We start from the raw sequence: 18493 nt of genomic DNA on the forward strand, positions 1-18493 counted from the left end.
TTGCCGTTCTATCTTGTCTGAAGATGTTGTAGTTAGGGATGGAGATTTCAGAGTTTTTGGTGGTCTTCCTAAGCCAGATTCAGACACGGCTAGGACATCCGGGTTAGCAGAGTGTGCTAAAGCAGTGAATAAAACAAACTTAGGGAGGAGACTTCTAATGCTAACATGCATGAAACCAGGGCTATTACGGTTACAGAAGTCATCAAAAGAGAGCGCCTGGGGAATAGGAGTGGAGCTAGGCACTGCAGGGCCTGGATTCACCTCTACATTGCCAGAGGAACAGAGGAGGAGTAGGGTAAGGGTATGGCTTAAAGCTATGAGAATTGGTCGTCTAGGACGTCCGGAACAGAGAGTAAAAGGAGCAGGTTTCTGGGGCGATAAAATAGCTTCAAGGTATAATGTACAGACAAAGGTATGGTAGGATGTGAATACAGTGGAGGTAAACCTAGGCATTGAGTGATGATGAGAGAGATATTGTCTCTAGAAACATCATTGAAACCAGGTGATGTCATCGCATTTGTGAGTGGTGGAACTGAGAGGTTGGATAAGGTATAATGAGCAGGGTTAGAGGCTCTACAGTGAAATAAGCCAATAATCACCAACCAGAACAGCAATGGACAAGGCATATTGACATTAAGGAGAGGCATGCTTAGCCAAGTGATCAAAAGGGTCCAGTGAGTAATGAGGTCGGTTGCGGTCACAGCGATTCAGACAGCTAGCCGGGCCATTGGTAGCAAGTTGGCAGAAGATGGTTTGTTATTAGGCACCTTGTGCGTTTCCGTCGGTAGATTAGTGGGGTTCCGTGTGGTAGAGGGGACCAATCCAATTGGCAAAATAGTTATAGTGGCCCAAGAAAATTGTCCGATAGGTCTATTCAGATAGCAGCCGATAACACAGCTAACGATTAGCTGGCCGCAGATGGGCGTTCAGGTTACATCGCGACGGAGGGGCCAGTTGGATAACTCCCTCGGGCAGATAACGTCGGTAGTCCAGTCTTGAAGGCCCGATGGTGCTCCGCATCGGCAGTAAAACGGGTCCGGATAGGTGATTGTAGCCCAGGAGTGGCTGATGGAACTCTTCAGCTGGCTAGCTCCGGAATAATTTATGTTAGCTCCGGGACCGACGTTAACCAATAGTCACTCGGATAGCAGCTAGCTAGCTGCAAGATCCAGGTGTAAATGTCCAGAGCTTGCAGTAGAAATCCGGGGATATGGAGAGAAAATAGGTCCGGTATGCTCTGGTCTGAGTCGCGTTGTACAAAACTGCCGATGAGCTCGAAAAGCTAAAGGGATAGCTGATGACTGCCAACAGTGGTATATATATATATACGGGACACAACAAGATGAGGACAAAGGACGTCTGACTGCTATGCCATCTTGAATTATAACCCTCCTAGTCAACCAGGTACTAGAACCCCCTGCCACGAGGTCGAAACTTCTGGAGACTCCTCACCGTGTACGGCGGTTGGACGTCGATGAGACTGGGGATAGGGATGGGCCTGGAAACAGGAGACAAAGGGCTGTGAGACATGGGTTTAATTCTAGGAACATGAAAAGTGGGATGGTACGGGGCAACAGAAGACGAACAGCAGAAGGGCTAATGACCTTGGAGATGGGGAAAGGGCCGATAAACTGGGGGGAGAGGTTGTGGGATTCCACCCGGAGGGGCAGATCCCGGGTCGACAGCCATTCCTTTCTGCCCTAGACGATACCGGGGAGCCGTTCCGGTGGTGAACCGCTTGTTGTCGATACCTGGAGGTAGTCTTGAGAAGGGCCGACCGGGCTCTCTTCCAGGTACGAGAGCCTTCCAGGTGGACAAACATCTGGGCTGAAGGTATGTTGACCTCTTCCTCCTGCTCAGGGAAGAGCGGGGGCTGATACCCCAGGGAACACTCAAAGGGCGATAGAACCTGGGGCAGAGCAAGGAAGGGTGTTGCGGGCATATTCGACCCACACAACTTGCTGACTCCAGGTGGTGGGGTTGGCGGAGACCAGGCTGCGCAGAGTCGTCTCCAGGTCTTGGTTGACTCGATCCGACTGGCCGTTGGACTGGGGGTCAGAACCCTGTAGGACAGGTTGGCCGAGGACCCAGTGAGTGTGCAGGACGCCTTCCAGGACGAGAACTGAGGACCCCGGTCAGAGACATTTCCACAGGCAGTCCATGAATTCGGAAGACGTGCTGCACCATGTGCTGGGCCGTCTCTCTGGCAGAGGGTAGCTTGATGAGAGAAATATAGTGGGTGGCTTTGGAAAACCGATCCCCTACGGTCAGGATGTCGGTGTTGCCATCAGACGGGGGAGACCCGTGACAAAGTCCAGGGATATGTGAGACTAGGGACAGTGAGGGACAGGCAGAGGTTGATGGAGACCAGCCGGAGCCTTGTTCTGTGCACAGATCGTGCATGCATTGATGAACGCAGCGATGTCAGGAACGATGGTAGGCCTCCAAAAATGTTGTCGCACAAAGGCCATGGTCCGCCGGGAGCCCGGGTGGCATAATCGAGGAGTGGACCTCGTCAGGAATGAGCATCTGGTTATCTGCACCCCCCCCCCCCCCCCGGCTGGACGGGGTGGAACATCCATTCATTGTGTGGACCAACCACAAGAACCTGGAATATCTTCGCACTGCCAAGCGCCTCAATTCCAAGCAAGCTAGGTGGACGCTGCTGTTCACCCGGTTTAACTTCTTCTCATACTTCTTCTCATACCTGCCGGGATCCAAGAATGTCAAGCCAGACACTCTATAGCCCCACAGCTTCAACCCCGGAACCCGAGTCCATCGTTCCCACCTCATGCCTGGCGGTGGCACTCAGCTGGGGAATAGCGAAATATGTTTGAGGCACAGCTTTCCCAGCCGAACCCCGGGGTTGAGGTGGGAACGATGGACTCGGGTTCCGGGGTTGAAGCTGTGGGGCTATAGAGCGTCTGGCTTGACATTCTTGGATCCCAGCAGGTATGAGAAGAAGTTAAACCGGGTGAACAGCAGCGTCCACCTAGCTTGCTTGGAATTGAGGCGCTTGGCAGTGCGAAGATATTCCAGGTTCTTGTGGTTGGTCCACACAATGAATGGATGTTCCACCCCGTCCAGCCAGTGCCTCCACTCCACCAACGCCATCTTCACCATGAGAAGCTCACAATTTCCCACATCGTAGTTCCTCTCCGTGGCATTGAGGCGGTGGGAGAAGGCGGTGCAGGGATGTAACTTGAGGTCCAGTGCAGAACACTGGGTCAGGACAGCCCCCACTCCGACATCCGAAGCATCGGCCTCCACCACGAACTGGTGGGACGAGTCAGGATGAACCAAGATGGGGGCTGTGGTGAAGCGATGTTTGAGATCCCGGAACGCCCAGTCAGAGGCTGGGGACCACGTGAACGGAACCTTGGGAGATGTGAATGCAGACAGGGGGGATTGTGTTGCTGGAGCCAGGAGAATCCCAATACCACGGGAACTTGAGGAGACTTATTGAGCAGGAATTGGATTGTCTCGCTGTGGTTCCCTGACACGCACGTAGTTTGATGTGGGTGGTATTGTGGGTGACCCGGCCTATAGAGCGCCCGTCCAGTGCTCTAACATCCATGGGAATGGAGAGGGGATGTCCAGCTCGGAAGTCAGGGTAGCGTCCATAAAGCTCTCATCGGCCCCAGAGTTAATGAGTACCCGGAGAGATTTTGACTGGTTCCCCCACAGCAAAATGGCATGAAAAGGGGTGTGAGTAAGGGGAGAGGAAAAGTTCTCTGTATGGCCCACCAGAGTACTCGCTCCTACCGGTGAGCCTTGTCTTTTAGTGGACAGGTGGAGACGAAATTACCAGTAGTCCTGCAATGCATGTAACTCTTAGTGTGAAGCCTGTATAGCCATTCAGCTGGAGACAGCCTAGCTCTGCCTAGTTGCATAGGCTTGGGAAGAGGTGAATTGTCAGTCTTCGGAGACTCTCGGGGGAACTCACGTAGCCTTGGGTTCTCTTGGCAACGGAGCCGTCGGGGACTTCCAGGATACCTCGGAGGCGAGGTGGAATCCTTGGACGGGCGAGTGAAATCGAATCTTCTCTCCTTCGTTCCTGTTGTCGCCCATCGATCCTAATGGTCAAGGCAATGATCGAGTCGAGATCCGTCGCTAGTTCCTGCGCTGCAAGCTCGTCCTTTACTTCCTCTGATACTCCGTGCAGGCGCATGTCGAACAGCGCATCTGGGTTCCAGTCACTCTCAGCCGCCAGTGTGTCAAAAATCCACTGCGTAGTCAGCCACAGTACGTGAATCTTGATGTAGCTGGAGCAGATTACAAGCAGCCTCTCTCCCGGACAATGGAGAATCAATCACCTTCTGAACTTCCTCCACGAACTCCTCCAGACTGAGGCAGACGGCGGACTGTTACTCCCACACCGCTGTGGCCCAGGCCAATGCCCTCCCGGACATCAGTGTTACGATGTACGCTATCCTAATGCGGTCCGAGGGGAATGAAAAGGGCTGCAGCTCAAATGAGGGAACACTGGGAGAGAAAAACCCGGCAGGTTCCGGAATCTCCAGCGTAGCGCTCCGGAGGAGATAAGCGGGGTTCTCAGGACATTGGGGTAGGCTGGGAGATTATGTGTGTGACCCGCTACCCAGTGGTGAATTGCTCCAGCAATATATTGAACACCTGGTCATGGCGTTCTGCCAGGGTATGGAGTCCCTCCATAAGACATTGCAGTAACTCCTCCTGTCTTCCAATGGTGGCTCCTTACAGGGAGACAGCATTGTGGAGCTGGTCTGAGTCTGCTGGGTCAGTCATAGCCAGTTCGTACTATCACGTTACAGGTAAGACCCAGATGCAGACAGTGTCGAAGTAACAAAAGTGTATTACTAGTACAAAGGCAGGCAAACGACAGGTCAAGGGCAGGCAGAGGACAGAAATCAAGATAGGGTGCAAAAGGTCCAGAACGGCAAGCAGCCTCAGGGTCAGAGCATCCAGGGGTCAATAATCCAGTGTGGTTTGGCAAGGTACAGAACGGCAGGGAGGCTCAGGGTCAGTGTAGGCAGAATGGTCAAAACTGGGAAAAACTGGAACAGACAGGGAGCAAGGGGGAAACCGCTAGTAGGTTTCACAAAACAAAATGAACTGACAACAGACAGAGAACACAGGTATACAGTTGAAGTCTGAAGTTTACCTACACTTAGGTTTTTCAACCACTCAACAAATGTCTTGTTAACAAAATATAGTTTTGGCAAGTCGGTTAGGACGTCTACTTTGTGCATGACACAAGTAATTGTTCCAACAATTGTTTACAGACAGATTATTTCACTTATAATTCACTATCACAATTCCAGTGGGTCAGAAGTTTACATACACTAAGTTGACTGTGTCTTTAAACAGCTTGGAAAATTCCAGAAAATGATGTCATGGCTTTAGAAGCTTCTGATAGGCTAATTGACATAATTTGAGTTTATTGGAGGTGTACCTGTGGATTTATTTCAAGGCCTACCTTCAAACTCAGTGCCTCTTTGCTTGATATCATGGGAAAATCAAAAGAAATCAGCCAAGACCTCAGATTTTTATTTTTTTAGACCTCCACAAGTCTGGGTCATCCTTGGGATCAATTTCTAAATGCCTGAAGGTACCACGTTCATCTGTATAAACAATCGTACGCAAGTATAAACACCATGGGACCATGCAGCCTTCATACCACTCAGGAAGGAGACACGTTCTGTCTCCTAGAGATGAACGTACTTTGGTGCTAAAAGTACAAATCAATTCCAGAACAACAGCAAAGGACCCTGTGAAGATGCTGGAGGAAACAGGTACAAAAGTATCTATATCCACAGTAAAACGAGTCCTACAGTGGGGGAAAAAAGTATTTGATCCCCTGCTGATTTTGTATGTTTGCCCAATGACAAAGAAATGATCAGTCTATAATTTTAATGGTAGGTTTATTTGAACAGTGAGAGACAGAATAACAACAAAAATATCCAGAAAAACACATGTCAAAAATGTTATAAATTGATTTGCATTTTAATGAGGGAAATAATTATTTGACCCCTCTGCAAAACATGACTTACTACTTGGTGGCCCACCTGCCTGACATTACATTACATTACATTTACATTTAAGTCATTTAGCAGACGCTCTTATCCAGAGCGACTTACAAATTGGTGCATTCACCTTATGATATCCAGTGGAACAACCACTTTACAATAGTGCATCAAAATCTTTTAGGGGGGGGGGGGGGTGAGAAGGATTACTTTATCCTATCCCAGGTATTCCTTAAAGAGGTGGGGTTTCAGGTGTCTCCGGAAGGTGGTGATTGACTCCACTGTCCTGGCGTCGTGAGGGAGCTTGTTCCACCATTGGGGTGCCAGAGCAGCGAACAGTTTTGACTGGGCTGAGCGTGAACTGTGCTTCCTCAGAGGTAGGGAGGCGAGCAGGCCAGAGGTGGATGAACGCAGTGCCCTTGTTTGGGTGTAGGGCCTGATCAGAGCCTGAAGGTACGGAGGTGCCGTTCCCCTCACAGCTCCGTAGGCAAGCACCATGGTCTTGTAGCGGATGCGAGCTTCAACTGGAAGCCAGTGAAGAGAGCGGAGGAGCGGGGTGACGTGAGAGAACTTGGGAAGGTTGAACACCAGACGGGCTGCGGCGTTCTGGATGAGTTGTAGGGGTTTAATGGCACAGGCAGGGAGCCCAGCCAACAGCGAGTTGCAGTTATCCAGACGGGAGATGACAAGTGCCTGGATTAGGACCTGCGCCGCTTACTGTGTGAGGCAGGGTCGTACTCTGCGAATGTTGTAGAGCATGAACCTACAGGATCGGGTCACCGCCTTGATGTTAGTGGAGAACGACAGGGTGTTGTCCAGGATCACGCCAAGGTTCTTAGCACTCTGGGAGGAGGACACAAGGGAGTTGTCAACCGTGATGGCGAGATCATGGAACGGGCAGTCCTTCCCCGGGAGGAAGAGCAGCTCCGTCTTGCCGAGGTTCAGCTTGAGGTGGTGATCCGTTATCCACACTGATATGTCTGCCAGACATGCAGAGATGCGATTCGCCGCCTGGTTATCAGAAGGGGGAAAGGAGAAGATGAATTGTGTGTCGTCTGCATAGCAATGATAGGAGAGACCATGTGAGGATATGACAGAGCCAAGTGACTTGGTGTATAGCGAGAATAGGAGAGGGCCTAGAACAGAGCCCTGGGGGACACCAGTGGTGAGAGCGCGTGGTGCGGAGACAGATTCTCGCCACGCCACCTGGTAGGAGCGACCTGTCAAGTAGGACGCAATCCAAGCGTGGGCCGCGCCGGAGATGCCCAACTCGGAGAGGGTGGAGAGGAGGATCTGATGGTTCACAGTATCAAAGGCAGCAGATAGGTCTAGAAGGATGAGAGCAGAGGAGAGAGTTAGCTTTAGCAGTGCGGAGAGCCTCCGTGACACAGAGAAGAGCAGTCTCAGTTGAATGCCCAGTCTTGAAACCTGACTGATTAGGATCAAGAAGGTCATTCTGAGAGAGATAGCAGGAGAGCTGGCCAAGGACCGCACGTTCAAGAGTTTTGGAGAGAAAAGAAAGAAGGGATACTGGTCTGTAGTTGTTGACATCGGAGGGATCGAGTGTAGGTTTTTTCAGAAGGGGTGCAACTCTCGCTCTCTTGAAGACGGAAGGGACGTAGCCAGCGGTCAAGGATGAGTTGATGAGCGAGGTGAGGTAGGGGAGAAGTTCTCCGGAAATGGTCTGGAGAAGAGAGGAGGGGATAGGGTCAAGTGGGCAGGTTGTTGGGCGGCCGGCCGTCACAAGACGCGAGATTTCATCTGGAGAGAGAGGGGAGAAAGAGGTCAAAGCACAGGGTAGGGCAGTGTGAGCAGGACCAGCGGTGTCGTTTGACTTAGCAAACGAGGATCGGATATCGTCAACCTTCTTTTCAAAATGGTTGACGAAGTCATCCGCAGAGAGGGAGGAGGGGGGGGAGGATTCAGGAGGGAGAAGGTAGCAAAGAGCTTCCTAGGGTTAGAGGCGGATGCTTGGAATTTAGAGTGGTAGAAAGTGGCTTTAGCAGCAGAGACAGAAGAGGAGAATGTAGAGAGGAGGGAGTGAAAGGATGCCAGGTTCGCAGGGAGGCGAGTTTTCCTCCATTTCCGCTCAGCTGCCCGGAGCCCTGTTCTGTGAGCTCGCAGTGAGTCGTCGAGCCACGGAGCAGGAGGGGAGGACCGAGCCGGCCTGGAGGATAGGGGACAGAGAAAATCAAAGGATGCAGAAAGGGAGGAGAGGAGGGTTGAGGAGGCAGAATCAGGAGATAGGTTGGAGAAGGTTTGAGCAGAGGGAAGAGATGATAGGATGGAAGAGGAGAGAGTAGCGGGAGAGAGAGAGCGAAGGTTGGGACGGCGCAATACCATCCGAGTAGGGGCAGAGTGAGAAGTGTTGGATGAGAGCGAGAGGGAAAAGGATACAAGGTAGTGGTCGGAGACTTGGAGGGGAGTTGCAATGAGATTAGTGGAAGAACAGCATCTAGTAAAGATGAGGTCAAGCGTATTGCCTGCCTTGTGAGTAGGGGGGGAAGGTGAGAGGGTGAGGTCAAAAGATGAGAGGAGTGGAAAGAAGGAGGCAGAGAGGAATGAGTCAAAGGTAGACGTGGGGAGGTTAAAGTCACCCAGAACTGTGAGAGGTGAGCCATCCTCAGGAAAGGAACTTATCAAGGCGTCAAGCTCATTGATGAACTCTCCAAGGGAACCTGGAGGGCGATAAATGATAAGGATGTTAAGCTTGAAAGGGCTGGTAACTGTGACAGCATGGAATTCAAATGAGGAGATAGACAGATGGGTCAGGGGAGAAAGAGAGAATGTCCACTTGGGAGAGATGAGGATTCCAGTGCCACCACCCCGCTGGCTCGATGCTCTAGGGGTATGCGAGAACACGTGGGCAGACGAGGAGAGAGCAGTAGGAGTAGCAGTGTTATCTGTGGTAATCCATGTTTCCGTCAGCGCCAGGAAGTCTAGGGACTGGAGGGTAGCATAGGCTGAGATGAACTCAGCCTTGTTGGCCGCAGACCGGCAGTTCCAGAGGCTGCCGGAGACCTGGAACTCCACGTGGGTCGTGCGCGCTGGGACCACCAGGTTAGAGTGGCAGCGGCCACGCGGTGTGAAGCGTTTGTATGGCCTGTGCAGAGGGGAGAGAACAGGGATAGACAGACACATAGTTGACAAGCTACAGAAGAGGCTACGCTAATGCAAAGGAGATTGGAATGACAAGTGGACTACACGTCTCGAATGTTCAGTAAGTTAAGCTTACGTTGCAAAAATCTTATTGACTAAAATGACGAAAATGATACAGTACTGCTGGCTGGTGGAGTAGGCTAGCTAGCAGTGGCTGCGTTGTTGACTTTGTTAGAACGTGTAGCTGGCTAGGTTACCTCGATAGTTTCAGCACTACACCTTGTCATGATACAAAAGCAACTTTGTAGCTAGCTAACATAACACTAATCAAGACGTTCCTTTGTAATGTATTTAGTTTCTACAGTGCTGCTCGTCGGTAATAGTTGGCTACTTTTGGAAAAATGCCGTCACGGGGGACGGAAATAGCTGGCTAGCTAACCTCGATAATTACTAAACTACACAATTATCAAGCTATGACAAAGACAACTATGTAGCTAGCTAGCTGACACTGCACTAGTCAAATCGTTCCGTTGTAATGTATTAGTATCTACAGCGCTGCTAGTCGGTAACGGTTGGCTAGCTAGCAGTGGGTTTGATGATGACTAAGTCTGGAGTCTGGACAACGGCGTCGCGGCTGGCTAGCTAACCTCGATAATTACTCTAAACTACACAATTATCTTAGATACAAAGACAGCAAAGACAACTATGTAGCTAGCTAACTAACACTAACACTAAACTAATCAAGTGTGTCTGAGCAAGGAGGCCTAGAAACCTGACTCAGTTAGACCAGCTCTGTCAGGAGGAATGGGCCAAAATTCACCCAACTTATTATGGGAAGCTTGTGGAAGGGTACCCAAAACGTTTGACCCAAGTTAAACAATTTAAAGGCAATGCTAGCAAATACTAATTGAGTGTATGTAAACTTCTGACCCACTGGGAATGTGATGAAAGAAATAAAAGCTGAAATAAATCATTCTCTCTACTATTATTCTGACATTTCACGTTCTTAAAATAAAGTGTTGATCCTAAATGACCTGAAACAGGGAGTTTTTACTGGGATTGCATGTCAGGAATTGTGAAAAACTGAGTGTCAATGTATTTGGCTAAGGTGTATGTAAACTTCCGACTTCAACGGTAGTCTCCTGCTATGTGCTGTTCCAGCTCGCACAAGCCAAGGCTACTGTCTTACTCAGGGACCTGTGATGCCGCCTCTGAAATCACCACACAATGTTAAAAATGAAAGAAAAAAATATATCCTTTTTGTATGATCTACTATCGACATTATACATTTATTTTGGTGGTGGGTATGGGCCTCCATAATTTGAAGTGGGTCAGTGCAGGTAAAAACTCAATAAAATTTGTCTCAAATTTTAGGAAAATGTCTATACATTTCAGCTCTTTCAAAATTATTGCTCTTGGAGTGTTAGTCTGAACAAAGCAATTCTGTTCATACTGCCTTGTTTCAAAAGGGGGAAACTGTCAGGCGAGCGTTGTGCGCTACTTCCGAAGGTTGCGGTAGAAAGTTAGCAAGTTCACATTATTAAAAACAGTATAGCCAAGGGTGTTCTCCCAAAACATTTACATTTTACATTTACATTTAAGTAATTTAGCAGACGCTCTTATCCAGAGCAAATTGGTGCATTCACCTTATGATATCCAGTGGAACAACCACTTTACAATAGTGCATCTAAATCTTTTAGGGGGGGGGGGGTTAGAAGGATTACTTTATCCTATCCTTGTTATTCCTTAAAGAGGTGGGGTTTCAGGTGTCTCCGGAAGGTGGTGATTGACTCCGCTGTCCTGGCGTCGTGAGGGAGCTTGTTCCACCATAGGGGTGCCAGAACAGCGAACAGTTTTGACTGAGCTGAGCGGGAACTGTGCTTCCTCAGAGGTAGGGGGGCCAGCAGGCCAGAGGTGGATGAGCGCAGTGCCCTCGTTTGGGTGTAGGGACTGATCAGAGCCTGAAGGTACGGAGGTGCCGTTCCCCTCACGGCTCCGTAGGCAAGCACCATGGTCTTGTAGCGGATGCGAGCTTCAACTGGAAGCCAGTGGAGAGAGCGGAGGAGCGGGGTGACGTGAGAGAACTTGGGAAGGTTGAACACCAGACGGGCTGCAGCGTTCTGGATGAGTTGTAGGGGTTTAATGGCACAGGCAGGGAGCCCAGCCAACAGCGAGTTGCAGTAATCCAGACGGGAGATGACAAGTGCCTGGATTAGGACCTGCGCCGCTTCCTGTGTGAGGCAGGGTCGTACTCTGCGAATGTTGTAGAGCATGAACCTACAGGATCGGGTCACCGCCTTGATGTTAGTGGAGAACGACAGGGTGTTGTCCAGGGTCACGCCAAGGTTCTCTAGAGAATCTGTCGTAGTATGAAAAGGGTCAAAGTTGCCTCCACCACTCCCGCTAATTGAGCAACTTGCAACTTTTTTATTTGAGTGATGGAAATGGTGTGTGTATATGGCGAGGACGCAATGTATTTTGAAAGATGAGATGTTGAGGATTATAATAAATACTGCTTTGATGTCATACAAGCAAGCCACGTGCACTTCACATTTCCATATAAAACTCATGTAATATACAGTGGCTTATGATCAGTTGCAAGATGCTATGGCATTATACCCTGGGGTGTCCTAAATAGAATGAGCCTGTTGTATTGGGAATACATTTTTTCCACAGACCACACATATACTCAGCAAAAAAAGAAACGTCCTCTCACTGTCAACTTCGTTTATTTTCAACAAAATGAACATGTGTAAATATTTGGGGGTCAAAATCAAAAGTAACAGTCAGTATCTGGTGTGGCCACTAGCTGCATTAAGTACTGCGGTGCATCTCCTCCTCATGTGCTGCTCAGTCCGATGATGCTGTGACACACCGCCCCAGACCATGACGGACCCTCCACCTCCAAATCGATCCCTCTCCAGAGTACAGGCCTCGGTGTAACGCTCATTCCTTCAACGATAAACGCAAACCTGACCATCACCCCTGGTGAGACAGAACTCTGACTTGTCAGAGAAGAGCACTTTTTGCCAGTCCTGTCTGGTCAAGCGACAGTGGGTTTGTGCCCATAGGCGACGTTGTTGCCGGTGATGTCTGGTGAGGACCTGCCTTACAACAGGCTTACAAGCCCTCAGTCCAGCCTCTCTCAGCCTATTGCGCAAAGTCTGAGCAATGATGGAGGGATTGTGCGTTCCTGGTGTAACTCGGGCAGTTGTTGTTGCCATCCTGTACTTGTCCCGCAGGTGTGATGTTCGAATGTACCGATCCTGTGCAGGTGTTGTTACACATGGTCTGCCATTGCGAGGACGATCAGCTGCCCTGGCCAAATCTGCAGTCCTCATGCCTCCTTTCAGCATGCCTAAGGCACGTTCACGCAGATGAGCAGGGACCCTGAGCATCTTTCTTTTTATGTTTTTCAGAGTCAGTAGAAAGGCCTCTTTAGTGTCCTAAGTTTTCATAGCTGTGATCTTAATTGCCTACCGTCTGTAAGCTGTTAGTGTCTTAACGACCGTTCATTGAACAAGCATGGGAAACAGTGTTTAAACCCTTTACAATGAAGATCTGTGAAGTTTTTTGGATTTTTACGAATTATCTTTGAAAGACAGGGTTTAGAATGGAGTCATGCACTTATGATTCCATTCTATGCCCACACAAATGACGATCTGCTTCTCTGAATTGCCTTGTGAAAACCTAACACTGTAAGATAATTTTTTTGAATTTAGCTAGTTATGCTGGCAATAGATCAAGCTTTCAAATTACGCCCACCTAACCCAGATTGTGATTTGGATTGTGTAAACAACAGTAGTATTTGTGTGAAGGCAGGGATGCAGGTCTGTGTTCCAAGCAAAACAACTTCAAGTGTGCTTGCTCTAGTTCCTCAACCTCACAGATAGGAGAGCAAAAAAAATGCACCTTATAATTGAGGACTCTTTTTTTGAGTCATAAAAGTGCATTGAAATAACTTAGGAACTGTGCACACTTTGGAGAGGTGTGTGGCCAATTTGAGACACCAGATAGACCTCTTACTCAAACCCTTGTAAATATGTTGAATCTACCACAAATTTCCTGTGAATATTCTTATCATATTATTGAATGTATCCAGAGTATTTTCAGATTTTGTTATTAACAAACGCGGCAGAAAGCACAGTAAATGTAAATAAAATTAACAGTGTAATGTTTGGATTGAGTCTTGTGTCAGTTGAACTGTTAAGTCTAATAATTTTCCCATAATCTCCAATCTGTTCCCTTTTAATTGCTACCATGGTTATGCATACACATTTTAATTTAGCCTTATAGGCCAATACCCATGAGTGTAAGGGGTTAAGAGAAACACAGTCTTTGGTTGACCCCTATAGCAACACTTTACAAGCCTGTGGCACTATGCCACCATCTTTATTTAGGCCTATTCATTTCCATAAACCTACAGTTTGTGACTCAAAAGTATAATATTGAACTGATTATGAGGTGACTTGTTGGTTTGTCAAAAAGCTAAATACTGTATTGAGGCCAAAAGCACCCCAACTGTGCCCAACTCCTGCTTTTACTTTCACGCTTTTGATAGAATTGCGGCCTGATTCTTCAGGATTGCAATATCCCCTCATGTACAGCAAGACCTATGGAGCCCTACAACTGGAGGCAAGTTCTTTGGTCTAGTGATCAAACCAGTGGAGCATGAGTGCTTTTGGCAGCCTCCCCCTACCCTTAAATACCCTGAGGTGGATAAGATGGAGTCTATTGGGTGGGGTGTCGTCTATGTATCATCAGTAGCATCTCTTACTTACCTCATTAAAAGATTATGAGGAAACTCTAGGTTTAACACATTATTGTGTGCATATGCGTGTGTGCATGTGTGTGTGCGTAATCATGTGTGTTTCTCCTTTAGACGAGCTGAAGGAGAAGCTACAGGACTTTGTGTCTGCGACCAACAGCCAGCGGCCCGGCTTCATCAAGGTGGTGCGCCATGATAAGCAGGAGGGTCTGATCCGCTCCAGGGTGAGTGGGTGGAGGGCGGCCACTGCTCCGGTTGTGGCCCTGTTCGACGCCCACGTGGAGTTCAACATAGGCTGGTGAGTCACATGACATACACACAAAGTGCATTAACACACTTCAATACACTGATTTGTGAAGCATATAGGTTCTCAGGTACAGCACTCTATGGCCATGCTCAAAGCCACATTTGATCGAAGACTATTGCCTTCTGAGGTATAGCTAAGAGTTGCCAGTGTGTTGGCATGGCATGTTGTCTATGATGACAGTATGGCAGGAAGTGTGTGAGGCCTTCTGTAGGCCCTTCCCATACTTCCCTGGGGCACAACGATCATTGCTCTGACAGAGTTCTCATACCGTCGAATTGTGGTCTCAACAGCCTGACCCAAATCTGTCAGGGGGGTTTGAACAGCATCCCAAGTATTTCTGTTTTTAATCTGTGCTGATTCGGTATTAAACCTACATAGCACAAATAGCATCCCTCAGGAATGCTTTTACCTAGATGTGCACTTGCTACAGGCTGATTCATTGTTTCAGTCTGAATACTTGGCAGGAGCGCCTACACACATGGTTTGTTCAGAATACAATAGATTCATTTTCCAACTCAGCTTCTACAACCTAATCTGTTTTTATTGTCACACACTACATAGGTGCAGAGAAATGTGTTGTTTTACAGGGCCAGCCATAGTAGTACAGCATCCCTGGAGCAAACTATGGTTAAGTGCCTTGCTCAAGGGCACATCAACAGATTGTTCACTTTCTTGGCTCAGGTATTCAAACTAGCGACCTTTCGTTTACTAGCCCAACGCTCTAACCGCTAGGCTACCTGCCACCCTGTAACTATCGGTATGTGGCTAATCCAAGCCATTACTGAGCATGATTGCGCAATTATTGTATACTGTTTGCATTGTTTTTGTGTATGAATGAATCATTAACACATCTATGCTCTATTCTCACGTTTCTGTTTTCCCAGTGGCTTATATTTTACATATACATTTTAGTCATTTAGCAGACACTCTTATCCTAGAGCGACTTATAATTAGTGCATTCATCTTAAGATAGCTGGGTGAGACAACCACATATCACAGTCGTAGTAATACATGTTCCCTCAAAGTAGTTATCAGCAAAGTCAGTGCTAGTAGGAAAATACACATTTTTATATATATTATTTTTTTTGGACCCTTAGTTACAATGGACCCAACAGAAAGCTAGTTGCATTGTTTTTATACACTGCTCAAAAAAATAAAGGGAACACTTAAACAACACACTGTAACTCCAAGTCAATCACACTTCTGTGAAATCAAACTGTCCACTTAGGAAGCAACACTGATTGACAATACATTTCACATGCTGTTGTGCAAATGGAATAGACAACAGGTGGAAATTATAGGCAATTAGCAAGACACCCCCAATAAAGGAGTGGTTCTGCAGGTGGGGACCGCAGACCACTTCTCAGTTCCTATGCTTCCTGGCTGATGTTTTGGTCACTTTTGAATGCTGGCGGTGCTTTCACTCTAGTGGTAGCATGAGACGGAGTCTACAACCCACACAAGTGTCTCAGGTAGTGCAGCTCATCCAGGATGGCACATCAATGCGAGCTGTGGCAAGAAGGTTTGCTGTGTCTGTCAGCGTAGTGTCCAGAGCATGGAGGCGCTACCAGGAGACAGGCCAGTACATCAGGAGACGTGGAGGAGGCCGTAGGAGGGCAATAACCCAGCAGCAGGACCGCTACCTCCGCCTTTGTGCAAGGATGAGCAGGAGGAGCACTGCCAGAGCCCTGCAAAATGACCTCCAGCAGGCCACAAATGTGCATGTGTCTGCTCAAACGATCAGAAACAGACTCCATGAGGGTGGTATGAGGGCCCGACGTCCACAGGTGGGGGTTGTGCTTACAGCCCAACACCGTGCAGGACATTTGGCATTTCCCAGAGAACACCAAGATTGGCAAATTCGCCACTGGCGCCCTGTGCTCTTCACAGATGAAAGCAGGTTCACACTGAGCACATGTGACAGACGTGACAGAGTCTGGAGACGCCGTGGAGAACGTTCTGCTGCCTGCAACATCCTCCAGCATGACTGGTTTGGCGGTGGGTCAGTCATGGTGTGGGGTGGCATTTCTTTGGGGGGCCGCACAGCCCTCCATGTGCTCGCCAGGGGTAGCCTGACTGCCATTAGGTACCGAGATGAGATCCTCAGACCCCTTGTGAGACCATATGCTGGTGCGGTTGGCCCTGGGTTCCTCCTAATGCAAGACAATGCTAGACCTCATGTGGCTGGAGTGTGTCAGCAGTTCCTGCAAGAGGAAGGCATTGATGCTATGGACTGGCCCGCCCGTTCCCCAGACCTGAATCCAATTGAGCACATCTGGGACATCATGTCTCGCTCCATCCACCAACGCCACGTTGCACCACAGACTGTCCAGGAGTTGGCGGATGCTTTAGTCCAGGTCTGGGAGGAGATCCCTCAGGAGACCATCCGCCACCTCATCAGGAGCATGCCCAGGCGTTGTAGGGAGGTCATACAGGCACGTGGAGGCCACACACACTACTGAGCCTCATTTTGACTTGTTTTAAGGACATTACATCAAAGTTGGATCAGCCTGTAGTGTGGTTTTCCAATTTAATTTAGAGTGACTCCAAATCCAGACCTCCATGGGTTGATAAATTGGATTTCCATTGATTTATTTTTGTGTGATTTTGTTGTCAGCACATTCAACTATGTAAAGAAAAAAGTATTTAATAAGATTATTTCATTCATTCAGATCTAGGATGTGTTATTTTAGTGTTCCCTTTATTTTTTTGAGCAGTGTATATTGCACATGGTCCTCGTTTACATGTGTAGGATAGGTAATTGAGATACCTTCTCACATACTCAAACTTAATTGCGTTCTACTATTTGTTTGAAGGGCTGAGCCTGTTCTCATGAGAATTCAGGAGGACAGAACACGCATAATCTCTCCGTCGTTTGATAACATCAAATACGACACGTTTGAGATTGAAGAGTACCCACTGTCTGCTCAGGGCTTCGACTGGGAGCTGTGGTGCCGCTACCTCAACCCACCCAAGTCCTGGTTTCACCAGGCCAACAACAGTGCTCCAATTAGGTAGGTAGAAATATGGGTACTTATGAATATAGATTCTTTCAGCGCTTTTGTATGCAGGCAGAATGTGATGGTTGCGTTGTTTCATAACACCTGTTAAAACATGCAGTGTGTTTTCTGATTTACAAGGCAAATGCATACATACAGTATACATGCCAATTAAGCATCCAGGTGTATTAGAATATACTGTAAGTCATGTGAACACAATATTATTTTGATATATTTGGGGTAAAACAGTTTGTACAAATTTAAAAATACAGTATTTAAGTATTTTAATGTGTTCATGACTCCCAAGTTCTTATTTTTTAGTTCAGCAAAGTATCCAGTAGTTCGACTAACACATGTAAATACATTTTGTATCTACTCCATGTGTGATGGTGTAGGAGCCCTTCTCTGATTGGCTGCTTCGTGGTGGACAGGCTGTACTTTGAGGAAATTGGCCTGCTTGACGAGGGGATGGAGGTGTACGGGGGCGAGAACGTGGAGCTGGGGGTCAGGGTGAGTAATGACGCCATCTCCAGCAGGCACAGGGCATCGTTCATTTAGGCAGTGGCTCTGATCCTGGAGAATTAACAGCGATAATGACCCACACTGTTTTTGGCAGCCCTACCTTTAGAGTTTGGCTTCCCTCTACTTTTTATGTAAAGTGTCCTCTGGCTCAAAGCGTTGTGCGGTCTGTAATTAGAACACATTAACAATGTGTAGTAAGAGGACTAGGAGTTATACCACCCCAAAGTCATAATTTTTTTTCTACTTCAGTCTTTAAAGGCCCCCTTATTTCCTAGCAAAGAAAAATGTCAGATTTTAAATCAACACCTTTTATACACTTCAAAGAGTGCTTTGGGTTGTGCCAGTTATATTTATCTGTGTTAATCTTACGTCATATTTTCAAACTGTCGAGAATACCTCCAGTCAAGTATATCCCCTGTATGTGTGAGTGACGGGCCATTCCCCTGCCTCAGCTCTGTCTCCGAGGCAGAGTCAGTGGATCTCAGCAGTACAATGAGCAGATGGGCCAGAGGAGGCACGACTTCCCCAGGGAGGTCTAATAATAACCCTGCTACACTCACTGTACATATACCGCCACTAAAACAGCAATCAACTCCAACAATAACACCCAGAGACAGGGGACAAACACAGTCTTCCTCCAGCTGTATTCTGTAGATTACAGCGCAGCCTCAGACAGAGAGAGAGAGAGAGAAGGCTTACCATGTGATGCCAACGTGGGGAAATATCCATCCTCGGTAATGACAGAGATGTAATCAACAGTCACTCTTTAGGAAAGAGGAGGAGATTAGAATTT

At 48.1% G+C, this 18493-nt stretch overlaps 1 protein-coding gene across 2 annotated transcripts in view; it reads left to right on the top strand.

Annotated features, from left to right (window-relative positions):
- Positions 1 to 18493, top strand: part of LOC115203052 (polypeptide N-acetylgalactosaminyltransferase 18) — a 97216-nt gene that overhangs the window by 46796 nt on the left and 31927 nt on the right. For both annotated transcript variants that reach the window (XM_029767356.1, XM_029767357.1), the window contains exons 4-6: positions 13987 to 14170; positions 16996 to 17193; positions 17574 to 17688. In XM_029767356.1, the coding sequence (XP_029623216.1) occupies positions 13987 to 14170; positions 16996 to 17193; positions 17574 to 17688 (497 nt within the window). The remainder of the gene's footprint in view (positions 1 to 13986; positions 14171 to 16995; positions 17194 to 17573; positions 17689 to 18493) is intronic.

Source organism: Salmo trutta, chromosome 12 (genome assembly GCF_901001165.1).
Source record: "Salmo trutta chromosome 12, fSalTru1.1, whole genome shotgun sequence".
NCBI classification, from domain to species: domain Eukaryota; kingdom Metazoa; phylum Chordata; class Actinopteri; order Salmoniformes; family Salmonidae; genus Salmo; species Salmo trutta.